This window comes from Drosophila novamexicana, unplaced genomic scaffold (assembly GCF_003285875.2).
Source record: "Drosophila novamexicana strain 15010-1031.04,08,12 unplaced genomic scaffold, DnovRS2.1 tig00000434-arrow-pilon, whole genome shotgun sequence".
NCBI classification, from domain to species: domain Eukaryota; kingdom Metazoa; phylum Arthropoda; class Insecta; order Diptera; family Drosophilidae; genus Drosophila; species Drosophila novamexicana.
In genome coordinates this window covers 697,739-713,407 of record NW_020824802.1, presented here as the reverse complement: position 1 = coordinate 713,407, position 15,669 = coordinate 697,739, and the positions used below count along the sequence as shown (strand labels likewise).

Here is a 15,669-nt window from a genome sequence, read left to right as displayed (position 1 = left end):
CGTCTAGCTAAACAGTTTGGATGAGCTCCTAGCCTCTCCGTGTATTTTTGGGCAATCACTTGAATTGTCACCTATTTTGGGCACCTTAAGGTCGCGCTCAATGTTACGTGTCCTTATGTACCATGGAGACCCAGAGATCATCCTCAAGGTCTTAGCTTGTAGCACACGGATCTTATTCAGGTGCGACTTGGCAGTAATACCGTACACCTGTATGGCATAGAATAGGCTGGGAGCTAAAATGCACTTATATATTTTGACCTTGTTCTTCAGCGACAATTTGTTTTTGGCGGAGAGTAACCAGGACATCTTGTTTAATTTGGCTCTATATGAGTGCTGCAGTGACGTGACATGTCTTTTGAAGGTAAGGCTTCTGTCTAGGATGACACCTAAGTACCTGTGCGCAAATGAATGATCCAGTACTCTTCCATTGAGTGATACACTGGGCAGTTCTGCACTCGATTTGTGAAAGTCACGTTTGCACATTTACCTGCGTTTATGCACACATTCCATTTCGATGCCCATTCTGTTAGCTTATAAGGATCATAAGTATTAGTAGTAAGTAAGGCAAGGAGACGTTTCTAATATCAATAGGATATGGGCATTGTTAAACATATTGTATTATAATTAGAATTTAGTTAAGGGCAAGGATCCACGTTGTCATCAAGAGCATAATTAAAGTGTGAATTTCACCGCCGATCTCCGCAGCAATCGTGCACTGCTAATCGGTTGTCCCCGAGAGCGCAACTTCACTTCGGCGGCGAAGAGCTAAGCCCCCAAAGCAAAGATACTATACCCTGAACCCATTGAAAATGGGTTAATGTATAATGTATTTGTGCAAGTGTGTAGCAGGTAGAATGAAGGATTTCGAAATCCAGTTTTTTGAGCAAATCTCTTATACGAGCTAAATTCACCAAACTGGACATGTAGATTCTGGAATAGTATATATACAATCGAATCCCGATAATTCGAAATAGCAGGGGGATCACATATTTTACGATTTAACAGGAATTCGATTTATGGAGATTTCTATTAACCGAGGGTCAAAAAAGAAAAAATCGAAAAAACGGGGCTTTTATATTTTACATCATGTTTACATATTTAAATTAATTGGAATTTAACAAACAATATAAGTAAATTCATTTGTATGTTTTACAAATTAAATAAAAAAATCATTTAAAATTAAACTTAAACAAGTCTGTAAATTTCGATTGCTTCATGTTTTTTTCTTAGTTCTTTTATCTCGTTTCTAAGCTTTCTAGTTCTCAAAGTCAATATCATGAACAGCATGCGTTAAAAAAATTGTATCTCCTTCGGCGTCATCATCATCCTAGTCAAAAAATCCGACAAAAATATGGCATTGCATTACGAATTATAAAAGGTTACGAAACCAAATTTCAATTTATCAAAGGTTCATTATACCATGAGTTGCAAAAATACTGCGAATTAACGAGGGGACCAGAATGTATGGAATTTTGACAAATTAACGAATATTATTCAAGGGAACAGCATTTTTTACGAATTATTGAGGTTTTCGATTTAGCGGGGGACGAATTATCGGGACTCGACAGTATATCAAGTATCTTACAGTTTATAGCTATCGCCACCTGCCCGCCATCACCACATAGCTTTAAATTAAGTGAAAAATCCATATACAAATATTTTAAGGTACAATAAGATCTACTGTTGAAAATTTCATTAAGATCGGTTAAGAAAAAACTAAAGTTATGTTTTACTGCGCAATTGGAGGGGGCAGCATACGCAAATTCAAAGAATTTCTGTATACATGTGCACACACACATTCGTGCGCGTCTGCTTCGAATTCTATCAACAGCTTGCAGTTGCGATTGTTTTCTGTGGTGCTATTTTAATTCGTTTTTTCTCAATAATACCTTATTATTGGTGTGGCTGTTGAGTAGAGGTATAGCACGTGGAGCGGTCTGTCGCGAGAAGCATCTCCGACCCCATAAAGTATATATATTCTTGATCAGCATCAATAGGCGAGTCGATCTAGCCATGTCCGTCTGTCTGTCCGTCCGCCCGTCCGTCCGTATGATGAGCCAAAGGATCTCAGAACCTATAAGAGCTAGAGAAATTTTAGATGTAGATGCTCCTAGTTCCCGCGCAGATCGAGTTTGTTTCCGATAATCTATAACTTACTCCGTTTCCAAGCAATCGATATCGACATCCTGTTTTTTTTTTAGCAAATTGGGTAAATAATAAGAGCTAGAGCCACCAAACATGATATGTTGCTTCTAGAATATTATAGACATTTCAAGTATCTTTCATTTCATACCTATCGCCACCTCCCCGCTACCACCCCAGAGATATAAATCAAGTTAATAACCCAACTTTTATTGCCAACCAATTTAAACCACAATTTAAATGCAATTGATTTTTCAGAATACACAAATTTTCTATGGTACAATAAGATATACTGTAGAAAATTTCATAAGGATCGGTTAAGAAAAAACCAAAGCTATATGCAACTGCGCAATTGAATGGGGCAGTAGCTTTAAGAATTTCTGTATACATGTACACACACACATTCATACGTGCTGCTTCGCATTCCGATAGCATGGTAATTGCATGTTTTTTTTTGTAATGTTATTTTAGTTCCTTTCTTTATCATAAGAACTTAATTGTTGGTGTGGCTGCTGAGTAGGGGCATATCAAGTGGTGCGGTCTGTCGCGAGTTCGAGCCCTACCGGGGAAAGTATTATTATTTTTTTTTTTTGGCTGGTGTGGCTGTTGAGTAGAGTTGACAGTAAGTAATGCGGTCAGTTGCAAATGCGAGCCCTGCCAAGGGAACTTTTTTTATTAATTTATTTGGTGTTGGAATAAGAGGGTTCAGGGTATCCCCTAGTCGGGAGCTCCCGACTAGAACCTGTTACGTGTTTTTCATCAACGAGTAATGCGGTTAGATGCGAGTTCGAACCCCGCCAAGGAAATTTTTTTTTTCAAATTTATCTTTATTACTACAAACGAGCGCGTTGCGCGAACTGCATTTGGTGTTTTAATTAGAAGGTTCTGGGTATTCGCTAGTCGGGAGCTTCCGACTGGAACCTCTTACTTGTTCTTATTGGTTTGTAGTGTTCTTTTTTTTTTTTTGTAATTTAACACTTGTGGTGAGTCTATGTATTTTGTTTTTGAATTCCTACGTGAATTGTAGTAATTGCGTAATGCAAGGATTAATCGGCAATTAAAGTTGTAAACACCGTTATGTAGTAAGAATAGTTCACAACCTAGTAAACCTGATTGTCTAAAGGAGCAATATTCAACGAGTTTAAGAGCTACATAGTTTTTTTCATGGAAACGTATTAGGACACGTATTTTCATAAAAAAATAACTACCGAAGTACTTTTTGTTACTTGTTACTTTAGTGAACCAAATAAGAATCAATTATTAAACTTAAGCCATCGCTTATCAAACCTCGGCTTCGAGGTTAATTTTATGCCCTCTATTGACATAATTTCTTCCTAGTTATGGTATTAATGGCCAGAATTCTAATTTTGGAGTTTGGTTTACAATCTTATATTTATGCTCAGAGACTCTGTTGTGAAATTTTACCAGATTTTAATTGTAGACGTAGTGCAGACTAAATTGCTTAGTAGCCGTTCGAAAACAAATTACGTCTAGTTTATTGCAAATCCTAATATCTTAATTGGAAGTTCATTCTCCAATTCGCCTTACATGCTATCCGATGCAAATTAACTGGCTATGCGAATTGTCTCAATGGGATTCATTTAATTGCGCTCTTAGCATTGAGTTGCTGCCTATATAGGACCGTATGGGAGAGACTTTCGTCGGACATGCTTTTTCCCTTTGGGCCGCGCCGGCTGGCTCATCGGTTCTCAGGCCTGTCCCATCCCTGGTTCACAGTCAGCACAATCGATATCAACGCCGCTACATCAAACATCTTTACTCAACACGGCAGCAAGACGAACTACTTAAATGAACTACATAAACAGCAGAGACTGAAAACAAACGACAACAAATGTGAGACTAAAAAGCAAGTAAGAGGTTCTAGTCGGGAACTCCCGACTAGGGGATACCCTGAACGCTCTTCTTCCAACATCAAATGCATATATATATTATATTTTAGAAGCTATATGTCAAGTTTGGTGACTCTAGCTCTTATCATTTACCAAAATTGCTTGGAAACGGAGTAAGTTGTCGATTATCGAAAACAAACTCGATCTGCTAGGAGCACCTACGTCTAAAATTTCAAGTCTCTAGCTCTTATAGGTTATAATATCCTTGAGATCGGACAGGTAGACGGACAAGGCTAGATCGACTCGGCAGCTGCGGGTGCGAGAAAACTTTAATTTTTCTTTCGTTTATTTAAATCCACTTTTTTTTGCTAAAAAAAAATTTTCAATTTATATATGTATGTGTTTTCTTATGGGAAAGCGTACAGGATGCATTTTACTCTTTTTACAAAAATGTGTAAGAAATGTGGTCAGTGGACAGAGGCTTTTAATGGACCATACACGCTTACTTACATATCCGCATTAAAATACCTTCCCTCACCCCAGAGAGCTTTTTAGGTAGGCTGAATTGTTCTAAGCGATTTATGAAATTCTTAAAACAAAATATTATTTTTCTGTATATAATACAGAAATATAACAAACTAGCGGTTATAACCCGACCTTGCCCGTGACATGTGTAAACTAGATGTTAAAATCAAAATCACTACTTCCACCAAAAAGGAATACATTTTTGAAAAAGTGTGAAACACCCCTCCAATGAGTCAGAATATTTGTCAAAAAATTAAAGTTCAACTTTTTCAATTCAAACGAACCTGTCGTTCAAACAGAAAGCTTATTGTTTTATAATTAGGCATATATGCGAATAGGTAGCATAGTGGTACTATGCCTAACCCACCAGCAGCCGACGACCATAGAGGACGGAACCAGCGAGTGCTCCGCTAGTTGCTACACGAACATCAGCTCGCTTCCATATGTTGTATGTTACAACATACCACTCTGTATGTACACTACAACATTTAATTCAAACATAAACTTCCACCCCAATACTTAATATTTAATTCTAACAAGCCGTTTGCAGCATGATTGCTTTTAATGATTCAAAGATCCCTTACGCAACAAGTCCAATTCTGATGGTCGTGCAAGCTCTGCCGCCAAAGCAAGCGACGCTGCCAATAACGCCAACGCCGCTGTCACGAAACCCACAGCTAGATCATTGTACTGTTCGCAGACCAGCATATATAAATTAACTTAGAACAACATAGACAAATACAAAGAGGTGAAAGACGTCAACAAAATAGAATCATAGCAGAAAAATAATTAGAATCTACCATACCGCAGATTCTATCTGTACAACTTATAGTTTTTTCGCAAACTCAAAACCCAGCAATCGAATTTTACAAATCAGTTTACCGATTTTACCAGTACATCAAAGAAAACGATAAATTAACTACCAGACATAGTAAACAATTTGCGAGAATTTTCTAGTAACCTAGCTGAATGCAGCTCATGAAAGAAAGAACTTAATAGGATATTAAAAACAACCAAGCACATAATTGGCAGCTCAAAATATTTCTGTATATTACATACCATTCGTAACAAAACTAGAAGGAAAGCAGACATCTAGCTCTAGAGTGTTATAATTTGCTCTTAAATTCTAATGCAAATAAACGTGATCCATCAACATTATAACACTCTAGAGCTAGGTGTGTGCTTTGCAAGGTGACGACAGTATGTCAGGGACCTAACCAATCTGAGGAAAAGATTAATCAAGCTGTTTTTGTCGATGAAATTTAATAGGAATGACACTATAGTGGTTGCATAGTAAGCTCTCCCGGACTCCAACACGAAATCCAAGGTAAATCCCGGCTGTATGGATTTAGCTTGGATTTCGTATTGGAGACCGGGAAAGCTCACTATGCAGCCACTATAACGCCATTCTATGCCAATTAGAGTTGTGTCGTTTAGTTCAGATCGAGTTCGATTGAACGGGTCATTAAAATGAACTACTGAACTTATTCAGTGATTAGTGAGCTAAATCGGTCATTTAGTTCACTCGTTCAGCTATTCAGTCGGTCACGAATGATGTATTTTGTACTCGTTTAGTCGGTCATGAACGATACATTCTTGATACTCGTTCAGTCTGTCATGAACGATGTATGCAACTCAGCAGTTCAGCCGTTCCTGAACGATACATTCTTTTTAGATGTTCAGTTCTTAATAAACATAAAAGATAGCAGGATTTTAATTTCACTTTTGATTTGTTGAGTTGTTACTTACAAGTTTTAAGTATGTATTATCAATGGTACAGTATAATAAGTAAAAAGTATAACATATTTTTTGCAACTGAAAATAATAGAAATATAATCGTTCATGTTACCGAGTGAATAGCCAAGCAGAATTCATCGTTCATGACCGACTGAACAGCTGAACGAGTGCACTAAATGACCGATTTAGTTCACGGTCAGAAAATAAGCGAGTGAACTTATTCAGCAAATTTAACTAGAAATCCCCACTCTAATGTCAATGGTGAGCTCCTGCTCCTGGATGACTTCAACCCGATTGGCAACTAAAACATTGAATTCGAGGCATCATCGCGAATCCAAGCCAAACCGCGACAGAGTCTGACAAAGATTAATAACGACAGACGAACACTTCCATTTGGCATATTTTGCTGAACAGTTTCACAAGAGACGTACGCTGGTGTTGCCATGGCAATTTGAGACTGCATAGTTGCATGCTCCACATGCGCTCAGGTCGGCATCACAAACTCCATGAATCTTAACTGTACTATCTGATGAAAGTGCACGACTGGGATACTGGAACTGCCCAGTATGCTCAAAACCAGCGCAGAAGTTGACCCAGGCTGTGTTTGAATTTCCTGACAAGCTCTCATCCCAAATCAGTTTTTGTCCCCAGAGATCATGCATAAAAATATTAGATTTTGTTATTACATTGTGAAGTAGCTGCCATTTTCAAGTTTAAGCAAAGATTCTCTATCCTCCGACGACCAACGGCGCCTTATATTCCCAGCTAACCTGCGTAGTGCTATTTAGCTTTCGCAGCAACGTGATGCAACCGGCGATCTGTTCCACACTGCCCAAGGGTTTTAGCGCACGTAGATGGGAGTTGACCTTATCTGAATTCGCGCAGTTGTGTCGTCCAAGCGTTATCCAGCTTTCTTAAATCCAAAATCTCAGCCATGTGTGCCTGAAAAATAAGACGCTTATTATTTAAACGCTTATTAAGCATTGTGTCCAGTGCTGTTCCCTTGAGGCATGACCGTAGAGGCTGGAGTTTTTCAATATTGGTCAAATACGGATCCTTGTCAATGACCGTGGTGAACGTGTTCGAGAAATCGGCCCATTCTGTGTAGCCTCCACTAAAATCCGGCAATTTAAGTTGATCGAGAGTGGTTTGCAACAACAATAGTAGAACGCGAATTATCGGCTGAATTGAGAGTGGAACACTGTGGAGACCGCTGAACCTTGCCTCAATTTCCGCGCTCGCGTTGAAAGAATGCCCGTATACGCCTAATAATTACTCAAATCTTAACTGAAGATCCTCTTCAATGCTGGCCTGACTCACATTTGTCAGTTGTTTTAATTTTCACCAGCAAGTCGGATGCCATGCTTATGCAATCTTGCAGCTTGTAGTCATCAACATTGCTAAGTCACACGGGAACAAGTTCAGAGGAGAGAAGAGCAGCCAAGGTTCCAACCACCGCTTGAATAGCTGACGTCACTTCGCTAATTCCACTTGCACTTGCACAAAAAGATTCACACATGCCGAACTACAATGCAAGTCTGCGCGCACAATTGTTCGATCGGGCGGGGTAGCGTATAGATGGTTATAGCGCGTAAAAATTACGGGGTTTTTGCTACGGCGTTAATGTAAAAAAACTACCTTTATGCAGATGCGCGAACAAGCTGTTCGCTACTATTGAAGTCACTTGCTTAAAATACCGCTTACAGCTCAAAGCGGTGGGCAGCGGACGACAATGTAGAAGGCAAAAGGCCAGCGAAAGAGAGTGGGCAGCAGAGTACAGTGAGTGCGCAAACATTATTTACTCTTGGGCTGTAATTCTGTAAAACAACAGCCGTCGCTGTTGTCTCTGTTGGTTACTTGACCAGACAAGTCCTTTATATGCGGACTCTGTGTAGACATGTCTCGCCACCTAGTCATGAAAGAACTAACAGATCTACTCACCACGTTACACTTCTGTTTTAAATTGAAAACCCAAGTATACCGTCTTAATTATGCCTCTACCAAAGGACAGTTTCGACATTTAGAAACCCACCTCAAAGAACAACACAGCACAAAGTCCAAATTCCCAACTACTTAACGAGGACCACTAATTCCATCACAAAACATTAAAGTAACAAAATCCGTTTGTGATACATAGACAATACAAGAAAAACAATAACAACTCTTCACTAACTTTGGACAAATCCCCAATTTACCGCTTCCATTTCTACCGCTTCATCCTATAGCACCATATCAACCACCTCTTCCTGTGGCAGCCAAGCCGCAACCATGTCTTGAAACCATACAAGTTATTTTATTAACAGACCCCATTTTAAAACAGGTAAAAGGCCTTTAAATGAAGCTTTAAAAACAACAAGACATTTCAATATCCAGACAGATGCTGCTGGTCAGATAGAAACAGAACAGAACTTGACAGTGACAATTAACGAGCAAACTATAAAAACACAAGAAGAACAGAACCAGAAAAGGAGGAGACTTTAGTAAAATATATCCAAACTATTGACAAAAATAATACTCGTAATTTTATCAATATCCAATTACTATAAAAGACGAAGTAAGCCGCCAAGTGAAAAACTTGCTCCCCGGTCAATTCACCTTTGCGAATTGTACTAAAATAGTGCGACAATAGAAGTCGAATACCCTATGCCGGACAAAAATAAAGGAGTACTTACAATGGATCAATAACAAATTATTTTTCGTATTGAATCTGAAGAGTGGGTTCAATCGAATTTTTTTTAAATAATGTGATATAGTAAAACCAGCAAGAATTTTCTTTGGGTTGAAAAACGCGCCATCTATAGTTCTGCGAGCTGATATTTTTAGGAACACATAAGGATGATCACTTACATTTACATTGAAGATATAATATTTTTCGGCTAAGATAATATAGATAAAATCTGTTAAAACATTAGATGCAGTAAATATAAAATTAAAAACACACAAGGCTTTGTCATATCAGAAAAAGGCATACTAACAAACCTCGCATAGACTATCGGTAATTAGAAATAATTAGATGTAAGAAATTTTCTCGGATTGCCAGGATATTATAGAAGACATCTAATGAGCTATGGTTCGTAAGGTAAGCTTCTTACAACGTTACTTATAAATTTCTAAAGGAGTTTTGGCTTAGAAATTCATTCAAAACGACGAGGCTATGCATGCATTTCAAAAACTAAACACGTAAAAGGCTTAAGTCGGCAGCTCCCGACTAGGGAATACCCTGAACCCTTATTTTCCAACATCAAATGCAGTTCGCGCAACGCGCTCGTTTGAAGTAATGAAGATAACTTAAAAGCATTATACCCTTTTTACCCATTTTCAATGGGTTCAGGGTATAAAAAAATAGTTCCATTGGCAGGGTTCGAACTCGCAACAGACCGCATTACTTGTTGCCGACTCTACTCAACAGCATGACCAGCCAAGAAAAACCCATAGTTTCCACAGTAGGGCTCGAACTCGTTACAGACGGCACCATTTGCCAAATTTTCTACAGTTTATCTTATTATACCAAAGAATATTTGTGTACTGTAAAAAAGTAAAGTGCATTTGAATTGTGTCTTAAATTGGTGGGCAATACAAGTTGTGTTATAAGCTTGATTTATGGCTCTGCGGTGGTAGCGGGGAGGTGGCGATAGGTCTAAAATGAAAGATACTTGATATATACATAATATTCTAGAAGCAACATATCAAATTTGGTGACTCTAGTTTTTAATATTTACCCAATTTGACCAAAAAACAGGATGTCGATATCGATTTTTTTCAATTGCTTGGAAACGGAGTACGTTATCGATTAACGGAAACAAACTCGATCTGTGCAGGCATTAGGAGGACCCACAGCTAAAATTTCTCTAGTTCCCATTTTCATTGGGTAAAAGGTATAAAAACGCTCTAATATACGAGGTAGTAATATTAAAATATTTATAAAAAAAATCGTATTAACAGACGCCTCTGATCATTCAATAGTAGCAGTACTCTCACAATACGAAAGCGCATCATCAGCCGCGACGTTGTGCGCTGAGCGAGATGCGGCTTCATACTGAACGTTCGGCTTTTGAGGCCGGCCTTCGGCTGCCACTCTCAGCAGTCTTACTCTTTCTGGGCACACTAAAATGTTCGCAGGTACCATTGGGGTCGCCTCGTTTCGATTTTTTTTTGTTTCGATAAAAAGTGCCATTTTGTATGTATGTATATACATTATATGGTTAGTGGTAGATATCTATGTAACAGGCAGAAGGAACAATCTAAATATCGTCCTCCCCTTCGAAGCGGACACACTTTTAGTTTTTATTTTAATAAAACACTGGCTTTTTTATATTTCTATTAAAATATAAGTTAAATCTGTTCGCCTTCTATGCGCATTTAAACAAATTAATTTTGTTATTTTTATGCCTTGAACCCATTAAAAACTAATAAAAAGCGTATAAAGTAGTTTTGGTAAATATATGTAACAGGCACAGCGAAGCATCTCTGACCCCATAAAGTATATATTCTTGATCAGCATCAAAAGCCGGGTTGATCTAGCCATGTCCGTCTGTCTGTCCATCCGTTTGTATGTATGAAAGCAAGGATCTCCTATAAGAGCTAAAAACTTCATATGTTAAATGTAGGTCCTATTGGTGCCCACGCAGTACAAGTTTCAGATAATCGAAAACTTTCCCCGTTTCCAAGCAATCGATAAAAGTCGATATCGGAATACTGTTTTTTGAGCAAATCTCGTAAGTTATAGAGCAAAAGTCATCAAACTTGACATGTAACTTCTTGAATAGAACCACTAACCATAAAACATATGTTGTATGGTTAGTGATAGAACATACCAAATGTATAAAGTAACATTAATGTTATAGCTTTCCCAAGATCGGTCAAGAAACTGAAGAGTTATTATATAAAACGTGTTTGCTGCAGCTAGAGCGAAATTGCGAATTGCAAGAATTTCTGTTTGAATTTAGTTTTATTACTACTCGAGCAAACGAGCTCGTAGCGCCAGTAGCATTCGGTGTTGGTAGAAGAGGGTTCAGGGAATTCCCTAGTCGAGAACTCCCGACTAGAACACTTTTGTTTTTTTATTTATATATAAATGTATGAAAACATATTGGATAGTGCATTAATACTTTCTTTGTAGAACTTCTGCGAGTTAGCTTTTGCGTAACGAAAGAATATAGATTTTAATTTCTGTACGAAGACATTCTTGATACAGTGTATATGTCTTTCCAGAATGTTCTGCAAATTTATTTAGCAGTGGCACCCAACTTATATCATCCTTTTTTTCTCAATATTCTATTCACCTTTCAGCTCCATAAACTTGGTTGCAGTTCACATTATATATATTATAAATTTGTTCTCTTATTTGTCGTATATAAATAAATATAAAGTAAATATTTCTCGTAAAATAAATAAGATATGTTATATGTTATGTTATACTGCATAATATAATGTTAAATTTTTACTAATTTTTTTATTTATATAGATTTACGATTATATGGTAGTAAAAGTAATAAATGCCGAGTTTGGTGAATATATCTTCATAAGAAAATTGTATACAAAAGAACTTAATTTTTTATATTTTATGGCAGTATGCAAAAGAAAAACGGAACTATGAAACGTTTCATAATAATATCTTAAAATTGAGAGACCAGTTCGCAAAGAAACAAGCAAAAGGCCATGGTTGTATTGACTCGGCTGTAGATGCTGATCATGAATATATAAACTTTATCGGGTCGGAAGTTATTCCTTCTGCTACATACATTTGCTGAAAACAATTATACTGTTTTTACCCAATTGCAATAGGTTCACGGTAAACAAAGTAATTTTAGTTACCATGGTGACAAAATGCATCGCAATATAAAGAAACGATAAGCGTATCAATTAATATACTTTTTCATATTGAATTTTACACTTACCTGTATATAGTATGATTCATCTGGTTTGATTGTAGACAGGAGATTTATAGCTTCGATAACATTACATTTTTCAAGCATAAGTTGCGAATGAGCAATAACTAAACGACCCATTTCACTAGTGCTTCTAAATTCTTCAATGGCAGACTGCAAAATACGTTCGCTTTCGTAAATTCCATGTACATCGCCCATCTCGCGAAGAACATAAATTAACTCTATGTATATAGTCATTTTATGAGAACTAGATATGTTATTATAGGTTCGCGTATTATAAATCTGCTGGACACCTTTCGACATGTCTCCAAATAATTGCAACGCAAACAGAAAACTCTGATACGCTTCTGATAGCTTCTGTTGATGCTTAAGTATTAAACCCTTTAACAAATGGTACATGGGCCGTTTACGGACTGTAAATTCTTGTGATAAAGACAGTTCTAGATACTCTAACGCTTTAAAGTATTGCCTTTTTTCCACTAGTATTTGAGCTAATAACATATGAGCTTCAGTGAATGTATCTCCAAATAAATTAAGAATGCGCTGCAAACGGCTTATGGCTTTGGAATGCTGACCACAAAGAAATTCAACCGTTGCTCGCAAAACCAAGGCCTGCAAAAAAAAAAAAAAGCAAAATTTATGTGTAATACAGATTTAATCAATATGTATTTACTTCTTGGTGTCCGGGACATATATGTAGTATGGTTTCCAGTATGTTTAGACTGTGCTTGAGGGTAATATGCATTGATTCCTGACCCAAATCCAAGTCATAACGTGATTCTTTTATTGGAGCTGGAGTGTGTCGAATCAGCTCCCTACATATCTCAAGCATAAAGTCAGGATTCATGGAGCATATATATTCAAAACCAAAGGGAAGATAAGCTAATTTTTGAAAATGTAGCTCAGCTGCTTCTGCCAACAAGTTCACTGATATCTTCTGCTCCTTTGGATCGGCCAACAAAGCGGACATATACATAACGCTTGGATTAGGGTTAAAATCAGTAAGCTTCGTGAGGTATGCTAACTGTTGTTGTATTTGTTGCCTACTCTCAAAATCTGTAGGAGATTTCAATTTACATAACGTTAGGCCACAAAGCGCATTGAAGTTGCTACTATCAACGTTACAAGCCGAGCGAAATGCTAGTTCTGCATCGGAAATATTGTCTAGTAATAATTTCTGATAGCCTAATTCGACTAAAAGGTTCACATTATCAGGATTCAATTCATTGACCTTTTCAATACATCGCAGGGTTAATTCCAGTAGTTCAGAATTTCTTGAACAGATGCGAGAAAATAGTTGGCATATTGTAATAAGAAGTATAAGATTACCGGGCTCAGCATACTCTACAGAAATTAGCAGCTGTTGAAGTGTAGCTATCCCAGATTTGAAATTGCTTTCTCTCACGATATTCAACATGCCCCTATTGCGCAGAGCTGCCACATTAACAGAGTCAATATTGATCACTTTAATGGCAGTTTCCAATGATTTATCCCAGTCTAGTGCAGCAAGATGCGTTTCCATTTTCTCAATAAGGGGTATGCTTGTGTCGGGAAATCGTATGCTAAGCTTATTGATTAATAAAAGGGCTTCTTCAAATTGTCGTCGCTTTTGTAAATATCGTACAAGTGCTAATGATGCATCAATATTCTTTCCATTGCTTCGGGAAATACACCCTTCGAGCAAGCTTTGCAATTTCCGATTGGCAGATATATCCATACACATAGACAGTTCGCACCAAATTTTCAGGACCAGAGCTGCATCAGAATTGACTTCATTTTTCATAGACCTGCTGATGTAATCTAGGGCCACATCAAACTTGCCAACTAAGTATAAGAAGACAGCTGTATAATAACATGAAGAAGTGCTGATGGTTTTGTTTTCGTCGGCTATTCGATGCTCAAGAGCTTGTATTGCTTCCATATTTATTAAGCGGCAATGTTTGTGAGCGTAGATAAGTGCCATTTTGGCTGCCAAGCCCAAATCCAATTCATTTTTTAAGGGGTTCAATTCACGGATACACTCCTGCATTCGATTTCCCAAGGCAAGCGCAATACCATTGAACAATCTAAAGTCTGATTGCATGGGAAACTTGGTTAATCCGTCTAATGCCGTTTTCTGCATTGAATTATAAAACCGTGTTCTTCCATAGTACAGTACCAAGCTTTTATAGTCGTTAGCTTCCATATTAATAGTATTCAGGTTTATTAATAAATTACACAGTTAATACAAGATATATTTTAAGTAACGTGGTTCATAATGTTCAATATAGAATTGTACAAAACTGCATGATATTTTGAGAATTAAGTCATGTTGTACCGCATATTCCAAAGCAACCTGAAAGAAACAAATTACACATACAATATCTTTACTGCATACATACATGAACAATTGTAGTCATATCTTAAAATTATTTACATACTAATCACATCTAGTGTTATATTTTCATTTTTATTATTATTTTTAAATTGAACGCATTTATGTATTTTACTAAAAACCAACCGAACTACTAAATTTGACCGGGTGACTTTCTTCAATATACTATACAATTTTTTATATATGCAAATATTTGTGTACGGTTTGGTTTGTTGAATAGCAACCAGATTGCATAGCAACGGTTTATGAAATTTGTTGAAGGGAGGTGGTATACAAATACCTTAGCCAATAACTTGCCCAGACCGTGTCCGCCCAGTTTTTTAGGAACCTTTGTCTGCTTTATTTCCATAACTCCATCATTAATAGAGTATTTTAAATCAGCCACTTGATCATTCATTTCTATAAAAAACCTATTTTCTTCGTGCATTATTTTAATAATTGTACCCATGCACCTACAATGGGTACGCAATCTTGATATTTCAAATGTTTCGGTTTTTTTTAAAGTTGTGAAATTTTGAGTTTTAAGAGGCAGCTGTAATTGTGAATATACAACCCGATTTGCTTTTGGCAAGGAAATCGTGCAAATATTTTTAATGCTGCTGCACATAACCCTTGAAACGGAAAACATATTATCTAAAGTAGGAAAATGAGAAAAATTAATTATAAATTGAATAAAAGCTAATAGTTAAAAACTAATACATAACACAAGTACCAAGACCCTCAGAAGTTTTATAACTTTCCTCCGAATTGATAGTCCTAAAAAATTCTATTTGGAGTGGAGATGGATATTAAGGATGACAAACATTTATTTACGCAATTTCAAGTATCAAGTATTCAAAAGTAACTAGTTACTGGAAAGAACCACTTCCAAAAGTAAATGTAATAGCCTAAGTGCTGAGTTATAAAGTTTGAAGTTTGATCCATCTATATATAGTATTTATGGTAATAATTATTTTATTGACTTAAATTATTTAGCTTTTTCATTTAATTTATTTAATCCAAGCCCCAAATCATAATAAATAAATAAGTGCGACTGACGCGTGCCATTAATGAAATTTTCTTTAAGCCCATGATCTGCCCTTTCGCACACAATTATGTGTGTGTGCTTCTGTGTGCAGAGCCTGAAATTCAGAAATCACAAACCTTCAAATCT

At 36.9% G+C, this 15,669-nt stretch overlaps 1 protein-coding gene across 4 annotated transcripts in view; it reads right to left on the bottom strand.

The window, feature by feature from the left end:
* Nucleotides 1-15,307, bottom strand: part of LOC115760346 (tetratricopeptide repeat protein 21B-like) — a 159,248-nt gene extending 143,941 nt beyond the window's left edge. The window contains exons 1-4 of one of the 4 annotated variants that reach the window (XR_004017602.1): nucleotides 15,216-15,307; nucleotides 14,797-15,149; nucleotides 12,816-14,477; nucleotides 12,269-12,754 (exon numbers count right to left, since the gene is read on the bottom strand). Coding sequence is in view for 3 of the 4 variants with exons in the window: in XM_030701625.1 (XP_030557485.1) it covers nucleotides 7,122-7,196; nucleotides 12,152-12,754; nucleotides 12,816-14,327 (2,190 nt within the window). In the remaining variant the exon portion in view is untranslated. Of the gene's footprint in view, nucleotides 1-7,036; nucleotides 7,197-11,774; nucleotides 12,016-12,151; nucleotides 12,755-12,815; nucleotides 14,478-14,796; nucleotides 15,150-15,215 lie in introns of those variants that run through there. The other 3 variants (XM_030701625.1, XM_030701627.1, XM_030701624.1) reach the window with 3 other exon arrangements.
* Nucleotides 15,308-15,669: the final 362 nt, after the last annotated feature.